This window comes from Heteronotia binoei, chromosome 10 (assembly GCF_032191835.1).
Source record: "Heteronotia binoei isolate CCM8104 ecotype False Entrance Well chromosome 10, APGP_CSIRO_Hbin_v1, whole genome shotgun sequence".
NCBI classification, from domain to species: Eukaryota; Metazoa; Chordata; class Lepidosauria; order Squamata; family Gekkonidae; genus Heteronotia; species Heteronotia binoei.
The window spans coordinates 72019473-72038933 of record NC_083232.1 but is presented as its reverse complement, the minus strand read 5'-3'; the positions used below and the strand labels follow the sequence as shown (position 1 = coordinate 72038933).

At 39.0% G+C, this 19461-nt stretch overlaps 2 protein-coding genes across 2 annotated transcripts in view; both read left to right on the top strand.

Moving 5' to 3' along the window:
* The first annotated feature begins 696 nt into the window (after window positions 1-696).
* Window positions 697-1810, top strand: LOC132578675 (C-C chemokine receptor type 5-like). The gene has a single exon (XM_060248900.1). It carries the CDS (start codon window positions 708-710, stop codon window positions 1779-1781), a length of 1074 nt encoding a protein of 357 aa, XP_060104883.1. The 5' UTR covers window positions 697-707; the 3' UTR covers window positions 1782-1810.
* An 8163-nt stretch (window positions 1811-9973) lies between these two features.
* Window positions 9974-19461, top strand: part of TOPBP1 (DNA topoisomerase II binding protein 1) — a 32691-nt gene continuing 23203 nt past the window's right edge. The window contains exons 1-4 of the mRNA XM_060248899.1: window positions 9974-10098; window positions 10846-10980; window positions 18096-18239; window positions 19029-19210. Coding sequence (XP_060104882.1) covers window positions 10015-10098; window positions 10846-10980; window positions 18096-18239; window positions 19029-19210 — 545 coding nt within the window. The 5' untranslated portion in view covers window positions 9974-10014. The remainder of the gene's footprint in view (window positions 10099-10845; window positions 10981-18095; window positions 18240-19028; window positions 19211-19461) is intronic.

The window sequence follows — 19461 nt, the reverse complement described above, 5'->3', positions numbered from 1 at the left end:
TGACAATCTGGGTTACCTCATATTTCTTTATATACACTATCTTGATAGCATTAATAACATTATGAGAAACGGTGAATAGGCCACACCCCCTGACATCACCATTATTTTACACATGGCTTTTTTAATAGAAAAAGCCCAGCAGGAACTCATTTGCATATTAGGCCACACCCTGACACCAAGCCAACCAGAACTGCGTTCCTGCTCAAAAAAAGCCCTGGATCGAAACTTAATAGATCAAGCCATTTCAGAACGGTAATAAGTGAATCCTTACCCCAACCTCCACAACAGTGGTAGTCACTCTGCAGCTAACAGAGTCACATTCACAATTTACCTTCAACCAAAGAACCACATTTACTACCATTCCCTGGCATGATCTCAGGGAGCTTACTTATTCTTCTGGCAACAGTTGTTTTGAGGTGAGAACCACCTGTCAAGAACAAGCCCAACCAGGCAAAGGACCTTGCTCACTTTTCTGGGACTGTTGGAAGCCGAAACATGGGGAGATGCAGTATTAGGGAGCAGTGCTGAGCCACTGAGGTATCACTGCTCTATAACATGAATACTGTTCTGTTTGTATATCTTTGTTCTAATGTTGAAAGGTCAGTGTGTTCTGTTATAGAAATTAGTGCCACATTGTTTGTTACTGAACGCTCAGTGCAGATGGCGCTCATGTAAACCTACCTTCTTAAATTTCAGCAAACTGCAAGATGGACATTCCTACAGACATTCCAGAAGAGGAAATGGAAACCACAACATATGACTATGAGGATAACGCTGGACCATGTTCCAATGATGGTGTACAACAATTTGGTTCCAGTTTCCTGCCGCCATTTTATTATTTGGTGTTCACATTCGGTCTGGTGGGCAATGCCCTAGTTGTGATGATTCTCATGAGATATAAAAAAATCAAGAGCATGACTGATGTCTACCTGCTAAATTTAGCAATTTCAGACTTGCTCTTCATTTTCTCACTCCCGCTTTGGGCATATAATGCCGCAGACCAGTGGGTATTTGGGAATGTAATGTGCAAGATTCTCTCTGGAATTTATCTTGCAGGCTTCTACAGTGGAAGTTTTTTTATAATCCTTTTGACTGCTGACAGGTACCTGGCAATAGTCCATGCAGTGTTTGCATTAAAAGCCAGGACAGTTGTCTATGGCATCTTCACAAGTGTCATCACATGGGGTGTGGCACTTTTTGCCTCTGTGCCGGAGATAGTATTTAACACATGTAAAATGGAAGAGGGCCGCTTGAAATGCACTCCTGATTACCCACTAACTTCCTCGATCAACTGGAATCAATTCAACGTTTTAAAAACCAACCTCATTGGCCTGGTCTTACCAATACTTGTCATGACTTTCTGCTATACAAAGATCATAGCGAACCTGATGAGATGCAGGAATGTGAAAAGGAACAAAGCAGTCAGGCTTATTTTTATCATCATGGTCATTTATTTCACCTTCTGGGCTCCATACAATATTGCTATTCTTCTCCATACATTCCCAGGTTTGTTTTCTCTTGACAATTGCAACAGCAACAGCAGACTGGTTATAGCCATAGAAGTTACTGAAGGAATAGCTATGTCCCATTGTTGCATCAACCCTATGATCTATGCCTTTGCTGGTGAGAAGTTCAGAAAATATATTTGCAGCTTTTACCGAAGGGACATTGCTCTCAGGCTCTCAAAATATATCCCAGTGTTGTATTCAGAGACTCCAGAACGAGCAAGTTCCACATATACTCCATCTACTGGGGAGCATGAGATCTCAGCTGTGTTGTAAAGGATGTCCATTGAGAATAAGTATCATTGACTCTGAGTGTGTGTGTATGTGGGGGATATTACAGGTTTGCATACAGGGCTCTAGGAGCCTATAACAGAGTCAACTTATTCATCTCTCCCCCTTCTCCGGCTGAGTCAGAGAAAAGATATGGATTGGATAGATCTTTGGCTATGTCAGTTTGCTATAAACAAGTGTCAACATTACAGAGGACTCAACCAAGCCTGCCATTCATGATGGAATGATGAAATATACCTGGATGTACAGCTCCATGGAAATTTCTTCCAATTCTTACGATAGTACTCCAGTGAGTCTTTCCAAGGAAAATCTACTGGAAGTCATCCAGAATCAACAGGGGCGGGGGAAACACCCCAGATGTTTATTTCTGATTCTTGAGAATCTCTGCTTTATTTCAGAATGTTTATTCTGTTTCAGCTGTGACTCATTGGACCATATGCTGAACATGATAAGCAACAGTACAGGAATCACAAACATCCTTCATAGATATATTCAGGTTTTTTTTCTTGAAATCTGTGAGATTCTTTGCTCTCACATTTTTTTTGCTAGAGAGGATATTCAGAATGCTGTTCTGTATGGTTTAACTGTTATGTATGGTAACAATTTATTTTTTTCTTATGAAACAGTACATTTTGTAAACTGCCTTGGCTTTGCTTGAGCAAAGAAATGCAGCATAGAAATATCAGAATAAATAAATATGTGATCAATCTGTGAGACCTGAAATACCTCTGAACCAAAATGTAACACACACACACCCCCAATTTCAAATCCTATTATTTAGACCACTGTTCCTTTCTTGAGAGGGTCAATTTTAGAAGTGTACTTGTGGCTTAGAAGTCAGTTCAACTGCAAACTAACATTTAGTTACAAGTTAAATGTGCTTATGATCAGGGATTTTTTTTTTAGCAGGAACTTCTTTGCATATTAGGCCACACACCCCTGGTGTAGCCAATCCTCCAAGAGCTTACAGTAGGCCCTGCAAGAAGAGCTCTGTAAGCTCTTGGAGGACTGGCTACATCTGGGGGTGTGGCCTAATATGCAAATGAGTTCCTGCTACAATAAAAGCTCTGCTGATGATTGGGTTGTCCTACAAGAAATATCGCAATACAGGTTCAATTGGTAATGTGCAGTCCTTAAAAGCTGTTTGTGAGCTTTTGAAGGTTTTTGTCTATCCTTAACATATTTAGCGTCATAATTTATACAATTACGTATATGATAACAGGATGGGTCTAGATAACATGATATGTAAACATCCATTGGTACATATAAAAATCAGTGGAAAAATACTTTGACACACTGCAGATTAACACCCTAGTGGGGCCAAAGCCTGCTCAATCCATGAAGTGGTGTAATGAGATGAGGGCACATATACTGCTCATTTTAATGACAAAAGTTTATCTAAGCCTTGCTCAGACTCCAAATGGGTCCCCCAGAGCCTTACTTAAGTATATACATTTAAATTGTTAAACATGCAATTCTTCCTCAAATTTTAACTAGAAGCTATGTTGACATCATATTTAATAGCCCAGTATTAGCTCCTAAAAGAGTATTCAGTAAATGAGAATATTTAAGCAATGTTGAGAGCCAGTTTGGTGTAGTGGTTAAGTGTGTGCAGACTCTTATCTGGGAGAACTGGGTTTGATTCCCCACTTTTCCACATGCAGCTTGGGTCAGTCATAACTCTGTCAGAGGCTGTTCTGAAAAGAGCAGTTTCTGTCAGGGCTCTCAGCACCACCTACCTCACAGGGTGTCTGTTGGGAGGAGAAGGGAAAGGAGATTGTAAACTGATCCGAGGCTCCTTTGGGTAGTGAGGGGTGGGGTATAAATCCAGTCTCTTCATCTATGCTCTTTTACATATGCAGGTATGACCAGCATTAGTGCACACGTTGGTTTACATCTACAGATGAGTTCATGATGTGAAAGGGACACATGCACTCAGACCAGTTTTCTTTACTATTATGTCACATGTTGAAGGGCACCTGTCCATTCATCACTTGTTAACTGAAACATCAAAAGCTCAACATAAATATAAAACCCAAGTTAGGGTGTTCTCTTTTTTGGTTTCTGTCCTCTTTTGGGCTCTTAAAAAAAAAACCTGATGAAAAGATCCTGTTTTGGGTTGAATCAGGTGGGTAGCCACATTGGTCTGAAGCAGCAGTGTTCTCTTTGGGGGTTAAATAAATTTGAATCCAGTGGCACCTTTAAGATCAACAAAGTTTTATTCCAGATATGAGTTTTTGTGCACAGGCACACTTCCTCAGATACAATGCAATGGAATTTACCAGCTCACACGTATAGGTAGAGGGTGAGCAGTAAATTAGCATGCAGCATAATGAAGATGTTTATCAGATTCAAAAATAACAAGCTTAGCTTATATGGTTTATATGACAGGATCTTAATTGACTGCTCTCAGCATCCCATGATTAAGGATACATCAGTCTCTAATTTAAACATATTTATTTCCTTCTCTATGCTCCTCCCCAGAATTGAACCTAAATAAACGGCAACCATATAAACTAAGCTTGTTATTCCTGAATTTGATAAATAGCTTTTCTATGTTTCATGCTAATTTACTGCTCGCCCTTTTGCCTGTATGTATTACTGTTAATTTCTATTTCATTGTATCTGAGGAAATGTGCATGCACATGAAAGCTCATACCATGAATAAAACTTTTGTCAGTCTTAAAGGTGCCCCTAGACTTCTGCTGCTTCAGACCAACATGGCTCTGCACCTGAATCCCTTGGGTTGTAGGGTTAGGAATGTTCCTAGTTAGTAGCAGTAGTAGGGGTAGTTAAAATGAGATTTATCATAGCGATCACTTGTCTGAAGTGTCAGCCAGAAAATATGTCCTTTCCCCACCAAAAAATATGGTAACCCTAGTTCAGGGGTGGCCAAATTGCAGCCCAGGAGCCACATGTTGCTCATTCACACATATGGTGTGGCTCTCGAAGTCCCCATCAGCCAGTCGCCTGTGTTGGAGAAGGCATTTGTCTCTTTAAAGTACTCATCCAAGCCAACCAGTGGCTTGAAGAATGCATTTAAAGTTAAAGTTGGTTTCTCTCCACCTCTCTCCCCTCCATCTCCCTTCCAGCTCTCAAACATCTGACATTTATTCTATGTGGCTCTTACCTGAAGCAAGTTTGGCCACCCCTGCCCAGTCCAAGGAGAACTTTCAGACCATCTTACATTATCACAAAGGTAGGGACTTCCATGGTGATAGATCCAGGTAGGCAGCCGTATTGGTCTGGACACACTTCATCAGACAGTAGGATGGGTTTTACATGCTGATTCACTGCCCACTTTCTCTATATTTAGGACTGTTTGCCATTCCATCCTACTGTCTGATGAAGTGTGCTTGGAGCACACGAAAGCTTACATTCTGAATAAAACTGTCTTAAAGGTGCTACTTTGCTTTGTAAGGACTTCCAAATAGTCGAGTCAGAGCACCTAACACTTCCCCACACATAGAGCCCACTTCTTGGCCGATCCTGCCTTTTGCTCAGTTGCTATTATAAGCTTCCCTAAAGTGCTTCAGACTCCATTTGAAAACAGCCGCCTCTGCCGCGCTTCCTTTTTACGCCCAACAATCCTTATCACGCTCATGACTCAAAGAAGCCCTGCTTAAAAGGGCTACGTAAGTCAAAGAGCCCGCCTTCTTCCCCCAGAAGCCTCTCTCCGCTTTCCTCACCAGGTTCTTCTGCAGCGCCGCTTTAAGGCGGAAACGTGGGCAAGATGACGGCAGCCAGGGGAAAGACTATGAGCCGGGTTTACGCATGCGCGCTCGGACTCGGTGAGCTTTCCCGCCTGCCTATGGAAGATCGGAGTCGGCGGCCGGGCTTACGGAGAAGAAACTGCCAAGGGCGAGCTCAGGGAAAGGAGGTGAGAGAAGGAGAGGGCGCCGCCTCGTTATCGCTCCGGCCCTCGCGCCGCTCCTGCTGCTCCCCCCCGCCCTTTAGCCCTTGTGGCATTGCCTGGCTTCCGCTGACTCCGCCCCCTGTCCATTACCTGTGCAAGGGTCGCCACCTTTTCCCGCGCGAGGGGGCGGCTTTCCTCCCTCGAAGCGCTTCAGGACTCACGCGACGTCCTCTCCCCCGCTATAGATCCCTCTACGGTTTGGGTAGGTGGGCTTGAATCATCGTGGCAAGCGAGTTGCGCAGTGGATTGAAGGAAGACGGGGGTGGTGCCTCATAGACACCCCTTCTCTCTTTCCCACATACTTTTAGAGGGGGGAGAACATACATGTTCCTGTCCTCCTTGATTGAATCCACCTTCATATCCATGAAGGTTCTGTGTGAAGATTTTGGATTTATATCCCGCCCTATACTCAGAGTCGACACAATCTCCTCTACCTCCCCCCCCACAACAAACACCCTGTGAGGTGGGTGGGGCTGAGAGTGCTTTTACAGCAGCTGCCCTTTCAAGGACAGCTTCTATGAAAGCTATGGCTGACCCAAGGCCATCTCAGCAGGTGCAAGTGGAGAATCAAACCGGGTTCTCCCAGATAAGAGTCCGCGCACTTATCCACTACACAAAACTGTGTGCTGTTATGCTTTACAAAATGAAGAAGATATTGACTTTATATCCTGCCCTATACTCAGTCTCAGAGCGGTCACAATCTCCTCTACCTCCACCCCCTCCCCAACAGACACCCTGTGAGGTAGGTAGGGTTCAAAGAGCTCTTACAGCAGCTGCCCTTTCAAGGACAACTCCTACAAAAGCTATGGCTGACCCCAAGGCCATTCCAGCAGGTGCAAGTGGAGGAGTGGGGAATCAAACCCAGTTCTCCCAGATAAGAGTCCTTGCACTTAACCACTACACCAAACTGGCTCTCAGTTTCAGGCCATTCTGTTGTCAGATGTCTCGGTGCCTGAGGCAGAAAATTCAAATGATAAAAGCATAATAGACAGTTCATAGTTTACTACCCACCTGTGATCTGAGATGCTGCTTTTGTCTACTGATGGATCTTTGGCTTTGTTGATTAATTGATTAATAAAGAACATAGTAAAAGTGAGTACCCTGTCCTTTTCCTGAGGAGGTCAGAGTGGTGTATCTGAGAGTCACAACAACTCTCCATGGTAGCCTGAATTGTGATATTGTCCATTAAGTTACTGGTCAGCTTCATGGGTGAGAGAGATTTAAACCTATGGCCGTTCTGAGTCAGTTCAGCACTAGGTAGTGTATCTCAGCATCTCTGAGATCTCTGTCTTCCTTGACTAAATAAAGTATCAAAAATGTAAACACATTTATCCTCAGGAGTACCAATCCCTGCCAACTATTTTAGATTGTTTTGTTTTTTAAATTCAAAATCAATCATTTGTATACTGACTTTCCTGATCCTTCTAAATTGGACAAACAGGCAAAGATTTAATGAACACAAGTCTGACATTAGAAACTACAACATTCAGAAACCAGTGGAAGAACATTTTAACCTTCCATGCCATTCAATTGCTGATTTAAGAGTAGCAATTCTTGTACAAAGGAATTTCAAAGGGAGATTAGAAAGAGAGACTCCTACTGACAATGAAGCTCAAGACAATGTATCCTCCTGGACTGAATTAAGACCTATATTTCCTGTCTCATTACCAATCCCGATTTTGATTTCTCCACGCCTGCTCCCCTTCTGCATATCACACCTAATCCAATCATACCTGCTATTGTCATTCACTTGCTGATGTCATTTGCCATCTGAAATCATTCCACTTTCCAATATATAGGACAGATGGGCTCACATTCTAGCTGTATCTGAAGCTGTGAGCAGTGACTCTGAAAGCTCTGCCACAACTTTTGTTAGTCTTTAAGATGCTGCTGGACTCTTGCTCTTTTCTGCCGCTGCAGACAAGCACAGCTACCCATCTTGATCTGGTCACTAATGGTGGTTTATATAAACAAACAATACAAAGCAGGGAGACTTAATACCATTGTCTCCTCAAGCTACTCTACAAAAATGTTAACTACAAACAAGCAGTTTACTCATTACTCTACAGTATTGAGATTTCTAGTTGTGGAAGAACAAGAGGCTGAGAAAGCATCCATGTTCTATAAAGATATGATCTGAACTCTTTGTGCCTTTGACACTTCCCCTGCACAAATGAGAATCATACTAGGTGCTGACTAGAGTGGGTTGTAAAGACCATATCACTTCAGTCTTGGTCCATCTACACTGACTCCCAGTTTGCTTGAGGGCATTGACCTTTAAAGCCTATATAGCTATGCAGCTGGGGACCAACATACTTTCAGGTAGGCTTTAACAAATTTTCTTCAGTATTATGAGCCATCCCCAAAAATGAATGGTTTTATATTTTATTGACTATATTCCTACTTACACTGTCAGTTTCTTGTCTTTTTTTAAAGCTATAAAAGTGATGTAGCATATAAATATGATTTAACCTTCATTGTTATTGTGACAAAGGTAATATCTGTCCCTCATCTAAATAAGCTTTGTACTTCTACTGTGAATCACCAAGAGACACTTACAATAAATGACTGCTGAAAATGCTAGGCACCACAGTGAACTTTCTGGTGTCTGGGATTTATTGAGCCCTGCCTACTATCCTATGAGCCTACATAACTGTAACATCAGCTGAGGCCCTCCTTCAAATGTCTCTGCTTTTTTAAGCTAGATGATGGCAAGCCATGGAAGGGCTTTCTTGATTGTGGTACCAAAATTGTGAAATATTTACTTGGCCCCTTTCTATTACTGTCTTTTGCTAGCAGGTGAAGACTTTTTTTGTCTGCCTCCCTCCCTCCCTCTTTCCTGCCTTGTGTTGTAATTAATATCCTCTGTTTTATGTATGTATTTTAACTTTTTTGAAAAATAGTTTTATGGTGTACTTTATTTTGCTGTTTTGTTAGTTGCCTTGGTGGCCCTGATTGTGTAGAAAGGTGGAATACAAATGTGTACTAAATAAATACATTCTGTGCTTTATATAGTTTGGGGTATGGCTACATCTTTTTTTCATTTGAAAACAGAGGATGTCTAGAGTTGCACATTTTCTCATACAAATGCCACTTTGTCCATACTCACCAAGAATTCCTAGCATAATGATAATCCTTAAAGGGTTTGTAGCATTCTTAAGACAGATCACTAAGGTCCTGAGTATGAAACTCTGAAATTGTCAGTTTCTCATGAAATTGACAATTGGGTAGTTGAGAGAGACCTTAATTCCTTCAAAATCCTAACTTGGATGATGATTACAACTGATAAAAGTGTAAAATGGGAAAGCTTGTCAGACTAGCTGCTAATAAACGGAATTTTCAAGATTTTGCTACATATTAAAAAAAGGCTGTATGTATATATGAATAGCTGAATTTTATCTTGTTTGGTAAAAATGTATCTATACTTTGGTATTTCTTGGAAATACCTCCATTAACTGGTGTAGGACAGCTAGTCTGAACGTATATATTTCTATATAGAGAGAGAACAAGAAGATGTATTTAGCTCACTCCAGTTTATACTTAGATTTTGTCTTTCTTTTTACTGAGCTCTTGCAAGCACAAGCATACATGCATCCCACACCTTTCTTATCAGGCCTTCTGTGTTGGAAAGCTGTGTTAATGGAGGAGTTAACATGGAGGTGCTTGCAAAAGAATATAGGAGCATTCCAATCTCCTGCATCTCTGATACATCATTTGCCCTGTTTGGGAGATTTACGGTAGTCTTCAGGTCAGGAAGACAGCTGAATAACTAAATTTGATATTTCTACTCCTGGCATGAGAATAACTGATACGAGGCTTGTAGCCTTGGGAAGTTTCACACTTCTTTGTATATGTATCTTCTCCTGTTTACATTTAAGTATGTTTATTGTCTTTGATAAGCACTATTCCTTGTCACATAAACAATTGTGAATGAATGTGAGACCATCTCAGTTTGGGGGAACCAATGAAATTATGCCAATTCAAATGACTTTTTGGTACCTATTAACCAATTATGTAGATTTTGTATCTTTACCTGTTCATCATTTTGGGTATAAAACCTTTGACCCTTCCTGTTTCTGGCAGAGAACAGCCTGAGATTTTGTTGCTTTGCACTGGTTCTCTCTGTTTATTATAATAAATACTAGTTTCTTCTTCCTGTGGACTTCGATTGTGTGTTCCTTGTTGGGCTGGGGGCATACACCCCACAGCTTGCATGGACACTAGTGACTGTTCTTTTGAACGGTTGTTAATTAATTTCTCTAAATAATTCTACATTTGTTTTCTTTTTTCATTAATTAGTTAATGATGAATAGTAACAAGGAACCATATTTTGTGAAGTTTATAAAGTCTGCGAAAAAATCAGACTATTTCCTTCAGGCCCTTGAGGTGAGTTTACTTAGTACCTATTTGAGCTTGGTTGCATGCTTAGTAATGTGTACTTTGACTCTTGGTGGTGGAAAGTGCTGTCAGGTCATAGCTGACTTATGGTGACTATGTAGGGTTTTCAAGGCAAGGGAAGTTCAGAGATGGTTTGCCATTTCCTGCCTTCACATCATGACCCTGGTATTCCTTGGAGGTCTTCCATCCAAATACTAGCCAGGGCCAACCTTGCTTAGCTTCTGAGATCTGATGAGAACAGGCTAGTCTGGGCAATCCATCCTTAGTTTGATGTTAGACAAATCTAATTCCGAACTTGGCATCCAAGTGTGTATCTGGGGCAAAGGAGCCAGGTACAGAAAGGGAATCTGAAAGGGATGTCTACAAAATTCCAAATATAGGCGGAAAAGACACTAGAGGTGTTTAACCACCCTACCACTCCTCATGGAAAAGTGATGTGTGTTCCTGAATCACTTTGGCAGCTTAAAAAATGCTATTTGTAGTCTTGTAAGATAATGGCTGGCAGACAACCCCATACAACCAGGCATTTTTTTGAAAAGTAAGCAGTAGTGGGAGGGAGAGAATGTAGCAGTGATGGTGCACTTGCTTTTTTCTGTGCTGTAAGTTGAATTAAATGTAGCTCCAGATATTTATGGTTTTGTATTTATAGTGCAACCACTGTTTAAATAATGATAGATGGGAAGGAACAGTGCTTACAAATTCACATTACCTTTTATGCTTTTTTGTGTTTTTCAGTCAATAAAAGAATTTCAATCAGATGAGTATCTCCAGATTCTTGAAAATGAAGAGGCACTTAAAATTCAAGAGAATGACAAATCCCTTTATATATGTGATCAGTTCAGTGGAATTGTTTTTAACCATCTTCAAAAGGTTTGCTCTGTACCTGCTAACCCTTATATGTTTTGTGCCAAAAAGAAAGTGAATGCAGGCATTTTCTCTCTTTTCATTCGGTGACTAGTTTCTGAAAATGCACAGGATACAGTCCATATGCAATGACAAATTATGATTGTTACAGGAAGGAGTCTTGAAAATCCTTGGGTTTACACGATCATTCCTCATCCTGTTTTTGTATGTGACGTGGAAATTAATCATTTTTTAAAAAAACTTTAAATTTTTATTAATTTTAACAACAATTAATAATTCGAATACACTTTTAACATTTAAACATTTCAACATTTCTTGAAAGATGAACAACTATGTAACAGTTATACGTAGATTACTGTAAGTCTCCTCTTATTCTTTATAACAGTAAATGTCCATAAATCCAAACAATAAGTTATCATTCTTTTAAATATAATACTCAATAATATGAAAAATCAATATATTTTTTTGGTACATATTTTTGAGGATCCTCTTCTAAATTTATATAAGTAAAAAACGGAAACCATTTTTAAATAAAATTATTATTCTTCCTTTGTGTCTCCATTGCTTTTATTTGTATTGCCAGTTTATCCAAAGCTGCTACCTCCCATATTTTTGTCAGCCATTGTTGTGTTGTAGGGGACGCATCTCTTTTCCAAAATTGAGCAATCAGTAACTTTGCCGCCATTATCAAAAGACTTATTAATTCCTTTCTCAAGTTAGAAAGTTTTGAGTTGGGCCAGAAATTCAAAAGGAACGATTCTGGAGTGAAGGGGATATCTTCTGCTGCAATAATATCAACTATGTGTTTAATTTCTCTCCAAAATTTATTAATTTCTGGACACAGCCACCAACAATGTAAAAACGACCCTTCCTGCTTACAGCCCTTCCAGCAATCTGGAGTTGGTTTTATGTGAGCCAAAAAAAGCTTTTTAGGTGTCAAGTACCATCTTGCAAACAGCTTGTAGTTTTGGAGTTTCACATTTAATGAATAGGTGGTGTAAAGTGGAGATTCCCAAATGGATTGCCATTGTTCCAGGGAGAAGGATATACCACAGTCTTTCTCCCAAGCTTTCTGTTGGGTTGTAATATCAGACCAGTCCTTAGCATTAATTAAGTTGTATATAGTCGACGTTAATGTTTTAGTTCGTTCTGTATTCTTTTTTAACAGGTCTTCAGAAGTTGTTAACGGCCTGTCTATCACTTCTACAATTCTGGGGTTATGTAAGATGAAATGTATTTGTTGGTACTGAAACCATGGGATTGATATTTTAAATTGCGTTTCCAATTGTGTTTTAGTAAGCATTTGTCCATTCTTAATAATATTTTGGAACTGGTATATTCCTGCCTCTCTCCAAATTTTAAAATCCCCTGGTTCACGTCCTGGTTTAAACCATGCTTGACCCAGAAAGCTTGCCATCGGCGAAGTGGATGGTATTAAAGTTTTTTTGTGTTTATCCCAAAGTTTTAAAGTCAGAGCTAAGTATGGGTTATTGTTTGCGGCAAAGTGTCTGTCATTAGGGTTGTTCCAAATGGCTTCCCATAAATGGTCATCTGTTAGATATGATGCCTCAATTTTTACCCAGGGTTTTCCGTAGTACTTTATTGCATACATTAATATGTTTTTTAAGTTCGCAGCTAAATAATAAGCTTCTAAATTAGGTAGACCTAGCCCTCCCTGTTTTATTGGTCTTGTCATTAATTTAAATTGAAATCTTGGTTTTTTGTTTGACCATAAAAATTTAGAAATAAACTTTTGTCTTTCTCCAAAATCCTTAGTTGAAATATAACAGGGTAGATTATAAAATAGAAATAAATATTTAGGAAGAACAAAGGTCTTAATCATATCAATTTTTTCTAACAACGTCAGATTTAATTTACTCCACTGTTCCAATTGTAGTTTAATGGTACTATCCATTACTTTGTAGTTGACCGCATAGAGGTCCTGTAAATTTAATGGTATTTGTATACCCAGGTGCCTAATCGATTTTTGAACCCATTTGAACGGAAAGGCGTTTAGTAGAATTGATTTAGTATTTGGAGACAATATGATAGAGTATAATTCAGATTTTGTATAATTTATCTTAAAACCTGATATTCCACTAAATATTTGGATATGATTTAATAGTGATGAAATAGATTGGAGGGGGTTTGTAACATAAAAAACTGCGTCATCGGCAAATAGACTCAATTTATACTCTTCGTTTCCTACTGATATGCCAGTTATCGATTTCTCCTGACGTACCGCAAAGGCCAGCGGTTCTATAGAAAGTGCGAATAGTATCGGGGACAGGGGACAACCCTGTCTTGTACCCCTATGCAACTCCAAGTCCTCAGATCTATAATTATTAATATAGATTTGTGCTTTAGGTTTTGCATATAAAGTTTTAATGGAAGTTAAAAATTTCTGACCAAAACCCATATATTGTAATAAAGTAATTAAATAAGGGACCTCCACCCTATCGAAGGCCTTCTCTGCGTCGATGGCCAAAAGAACTGATTCTTCCTGTCTTTGTTTCCCCAAAAATATTAAGTCCATTGTTTTACGGATATTATCCGTTAACGTTCTTGTGGGGATAAAACCTGATTGGTCATTATGTATGTATTCTGTGATGACATTATTCAATCTGTTGGCCATCAGAGCAGAGAATATTTTAAAGTCATTGTTTAGAACTGAGATAGGTCTAAAAGAGGCTGGGTTTTGTTTGTCTTTTCCAGGTTTAGGAATTACTGTAATTCTTGCTTCGGACCACGTGTTAGGCATTTCTCCATTGTACATGACCGAGTTGCAGGTGTGAACCAAAGGGTCTAGCAGCTCTTGCTCAAAGGCCTTATAGAATTCTATAGGGATACCATCCCTGCCTGGAGCCTTATTGTTTTTAATATGCTTTAAGGTTTCAGAGACTTCCAGGGGAGTTATATCTTGTTCTAAGTATGCCTTATGTTCCGAAGATATTTTAACATTGTAGTTTATTGAAGTAAGATATTCTTTAATTTTGTCAGGTTTTGGGTTCTCTGATTCGTATAACTTTTGATAGAATTTCTGAAAAACTTGAATTATATCACTTGACTTAGTAACTAGGGATCCCTGTTGATTTCGCATATTATGGATAAGATGGGAGGCCCTCGTTTGTGTGGTCCTCTGTTTAAGTAGTTTTATCGATTTAGGTGTTTTAGTAAAATATTTTTGATTGAGTATCAATAAGTTCTTTTGTATTTGAGATGTTTCCAATAGTTCCAATTTTTTTCTTTCCTGTTCTAATGTTAACAGTTTTTTCCCTCCTTTTTTTGCATATTGCAGTTCCATATGTTTGATATTATTCGTAAGGTCTAGTATTAGTGATTGTCTTTCCTTTTTATGAGTGGAAGCTATTGCAATTAATTGCCCTCTAATAACTGCTTTAAAAGCATCCCACAATGTGCTTTGTGTTACATCCTTGGTGGTGTTAAATTTAAAGTATTCCTTTATCGCTGCTGAAATTTTTTTACAAATCAGTTCATCTTGTAGCAATAATTTATTCAGTTTCCAATGGTATCCCTGTTTGTCTTCAGATTGAGTGGTAAATGATCCCGTAACCCAGGAATGATCTGAGATTGTACGGGGGCCTATATCTGCTTCTTGGATTTGGTTAGCCAACTTTTTGCTCACTAGAAGATAATCAATTCTTGTATGAATTTGGTGAACGGTGGAGTAATAAGTATATTGCCTTACTCCAGGGTTTAATGCACGCCATATGTCCACCAAATTAAATGTATCTAATATATTCTGTATACCTGTTGGTTTCAGTATTTTTTCCCCCGTTTTGTATGTTCTGTCTAATTTAGGGTCCAATATGTAATTTAGGTCGGCACCAATTATTATTTCTCCTTTCTGAAATTCAGACAATAGTTGTAAAGTAGTTTTCAAAAACTCTTTTTGGTTCACATTTGGGGCATACAAAGATGCTATTGTTAGTGGCTGGCCGTCCAATTCTCCACTAATAAAAATATAGTGACCTCTAGGGTCTGCTTTTACCTTTTGGCAATGGAAAGGTACTGATTTCGATATTAAAATTGCTACTCCTCTAGATTTTGATGTTCCTGCTGCCAAATAACTTTGATTAAACCAGTTTGTGGACAATAGTTTTCCATTTGTGTTTTTTAAATGCGTCTCCTGTAGGCATACTATATTTGCTCTATCTCTTTGCATAGTGTTCAGTAGTCTCTTACGTTTTACAATATTATTGAGACCTCTACAGTTCCAACTGAGGAGCTTATATGGGCGTGTCATCTTCCAATCTAACTAACAAAGATAAATAAAAATAGAAAATAAAAAGAGAGTAACAAAATATATATATATATATATATATTAATGACAACAATTCTCAGTAGTGTTACAACAACCCACCACCTCACACAACAAAACTTATCTTAAAAAACAACTTTTTAAACTAACTTCCCTAATTAGGGGAAACTTTTCAGAAACTCCTCCCCTACAAATACCAAACAGAGCAAAGAAAGCTGTTACAGTGCTTTCTTATCTGAAAAGTAAAAGTAAACCTATTACCACTATCCGGGGGCGTTGTTCAAACGTCACAACTTTTCTCCATAGGCAACAATACAAAGTAAACGTTCCCCCCTTCCCTCCTGTAAAGATATAAGCAGACTGAGTGAAACTCCACATTTCAATTTAAACATATCATAAATGCCTTTTCATATTTAATCTACATATAATCGTACCCTCATTCAATTTTAACTCAATTTACTTTCCCCCCTCCCTTACTATTTAAACCAATTAAAATTCATATAAAATAATATTTAACTTGACTTTCACTATACAGTATGTTAGTTAAAGAATATACGTAGGTTCCATCTGATTTACTTAACTAGCACTGCATTACTTCTTCTAACAATAGAACCTAATACACATACCCAATATCTGCACACTACACTTTAACATGACTTGCACTCTACAGTATGCTAGTTAAAATACTTGCATAGGTTCTATCTGAATTACTTAACTAACACTGCCCTCTAGTGGTTTTGGAAATTACTGTTTCTAACTATAAAACTTAATAACCATATTTAAAGTTTAAATATTACACAGTATAATAACTTCTTCTTGTATCTTCTTCTTTTTTCTTTTTTTTCTTGTTCTCATATGCATTGTCAGTTTATTAGTAGTTCATGTGTCAGTAGGGGTTTGTTCTTCTTCTTCCTCTATGTCTGGCGAAAGAGCTTGTAGTTCTTGTTCTTCCCTTCGAGATAGTTTAATGTTCAGTTTCTTTAAAAGCAGTTTTCCCGTTTTTAGATCTGATGCTTTTAGTAGAGCCCCTCCTTTGTACACTATAATGTCAGAAACAGGGCTCCAACGGAATCGAAAGTTCTCAGTGTACAATTTTGTTGCAAAGAATTTCAAGTTCCTTCTTTTTTCTATGGCTTCTGGTGGCAAGTCTAATAAGACTAGTACTCTTTGGCCCTCATGACTCAAGGCATCTTTCTTCCTAGATTCCTGAAGTAGTCTAGCTCTCGTTGTGGGAAATGCGAACTGGACCAATATATCTCTTGGCCTTCCTTTCTTTGCTAAGGCAGGCGGTCCCAGACGTAGGGCTTTTACAATCTCAGGAGCTGTGCTATTTTCTCGGCCCAGCACCTTCAGCAGCCATTTATTAATAAAGGGTAAAATACCCATTTCTTCTTCCGCGCCCTCATTAATCCCTCTGAGCTTCAAATTATAGGCTCTCCAACGGTTTTCAAGCGTTATAATTCTTGCATTCAGCCTTGTTTCTTTAATTTTTATTTGCTTTATTTCTGTTTGCAATGCAAGTGAGGCTTCTGCATTGTGTTCGGCCATTTTGGCAGTTACTTCCATGTCGTTCTCCATCTCCTCAAGTTTTTTGTTTATTGGAGCTAGCCAGCTTTGCATAGATTCCTTAAAGAAGGTATGTATGTCTTCTTTAAGCTGCAAAATGTCTTTTTTTGTTAAGGGAGCCTCGTCCATCTGCAACTGCTCAGTCCCGGGGGAAAGTTGTCCTGTTGCCATAGCTAGGGCCTCTTGGTTTTCCCGCCCCGGTGAAGAGTTAAGGGGAAAAAACTTCCTTACCGACTGGGTCGTCTCTGTCGCCTTCTTCGCTCTCAGTTTTGGAGTTTCCTTGGCCTTGGCTTTGTTCTTTAAAGGTTTTCCCATTTGGGGCTGTTTTTAAAGTCTGCGATTTAGCAATAGGGCCAGGATTTCGGAGGGAAGGAAAGGAGCTGTGTTAATTTGCGTCCACCATTACCCGGCGACGCTCCGCCCCCCCGGAAATTAATCATTTTAACTTTGATTTAATACTGATCTGGAAGTTTGAGTAAGAGGCAACAGAACCATAGGAATTTGATGAAACAACAATCTTGTTGATTACTTTCCATACAGCAGAATTACTTTCCATACAGCATGCAAAGGGAAGCAATGTGTGAGCCTGAGGATTTCCGAAGGCTTGTTCCCATAATCATGGCTTGTTGTTATGTGTGACTTGTTCCTGTGATGATATTTTGATACTGAGCACTTCAGATAGAAAGCTCCATACGAAAATGGACATTCAATGTACTTGTACAAATGTGGGGGACGGGAGGAGACTGAATAAATATTTGTTCCCTGGCTGCTGTAAGCTGTTCCAAAGACAGCATATTTATCTGTGTAGTACATATATGTCCTGCCTTTCCTGTAAGGTACTCAGGATGGTGAATATGTTTCTGTTTTTTCTTATTTTATCCTTGCAACAACTGTGTAAGATAGGTAAATGGCAAGGGAAGGATTTGAATCCAGGGCTTTCCTATTGCAATCCAGCACTCTTAACTGCTACACCACACTGTCTCTTAACGAATATGCAACTGCTTTCTTGGGTTTTAGTATAGAGTCAATTTCAGGCTGTCACAAGCTTTTTCTGCATTATTTGTATATTGAACCATCCTTCTCACATTGAAAAAGAATCAAAACTAACCAGATAAACAAATTTCCAGATGAATTTTGGCAATAAATCAAAGCTTAAATCTCTTTAGTTTATTTGTTGGTGTTTGTTAAATGGGTGGGGGGCTGGTGGCAGAATGTGTTTTGATGGGAAAGTATCCTATTGATTGACTGTGGTTTATTTTGTCTCTTGTTTCAGCTTGGTTGTAGAATTGTTGGACCACAGGTAGTCATTTACTGCATGCAAAACCAGCGATGTGTTCCGAGGGCTGATTACCCAGTTTATAACATGACAATGGCTGATGTAACAGTGTCCTGTACAAATCTTCCCAAAGAAGCACGGGTAATGCATTATGTTATGGCTTTGAATTTTAGAGGATTGGGACTGGTTTATTATTCTGAAAAGCCTGACCTTGGGAATTAAAGGCCAAACAGTGCAGTCCTAACTACAGCTATACCCTTCCAAATCCATTTACTTCCGTGGTCTTAGAAGGGTGCAACCCTGGTTAGGACTGCACCCATACTCACTTCCAAACTGTCACTTAAAAACAACAAGCCACACATTTTCTCTTAGAAAAAGTAGAATTCAAAGTGATGGATGGGGGGGGGGGTGTCATTTATAGAACAAAATTCTGTATTGTGACAAAGGTATTGCAGTGTCTAAAACATCTTTGACTGATGTCTGTTTTCTTTTAAACACTTAGTTTTAAGAGTGTCCACAATTTCCTTAGGCAGGTTTATTTCATTATCCTGTTCTTTCATTGCAGTAATATACAAAAATGTATGCTTTTCTTGTTTAAGGACACTAATAATACTAGATCTTCCTCTAGCATGACAGAAAACTTTTTTATATTATGGGAACACTTCACACACTATCATGTCTCTGCTTGCTACCTCAAGCCAATTTGACAAATTTCAGCTTCTCCTTGCACTATTTATATTTTAGGCATGCCATAATTTTTTTTCTCTTTCTCTGAATCACTCCGGTGTGCCATTTCTTCTTGTTAACTGTACTGGCAACAAGGGAAGACTAGTATTATGGTTGCATAATATTTTCAGTATTTAAAATACTTTGCGGATTCTCAAAATTTGGCTCATTGTTAGCTACCATATGATTTCTTTCCTTTCATAGGAGGAGGTTCACAAGTATGTACAGATGATGGGTGGCCGTATTTACAGAGATCTTAATGTGTCGGTGACACATCTTATAGCTGGAGAAGTTGGAAGCAAGAAATATGTAGTTGCTGCTAATTTAAAGAAACCCATTTTACTTCCCGCTTGGGTGGAAACATTGTGGGACAAATCACAACACAGGTGAGGCTTCAATGTGTAATGTGCATATATAGGAAACTGAATCTGAGTTATGATCTTTACTGAAGAAGATTTTAACCTTGTATATAATTATAATGAGAGATATCGCTGCTAGGATTAATATTCCAACTGTCTCTTCTTGCCTGAAAGTAAACATGTTTGGCTGGATCCCATTAAAAAAATTAAAATCCATACATGCATGTGTGTGGGCGGGGTTGTCACGGCCCCTCTCCAGATCTTATTCTGCTCCTGGG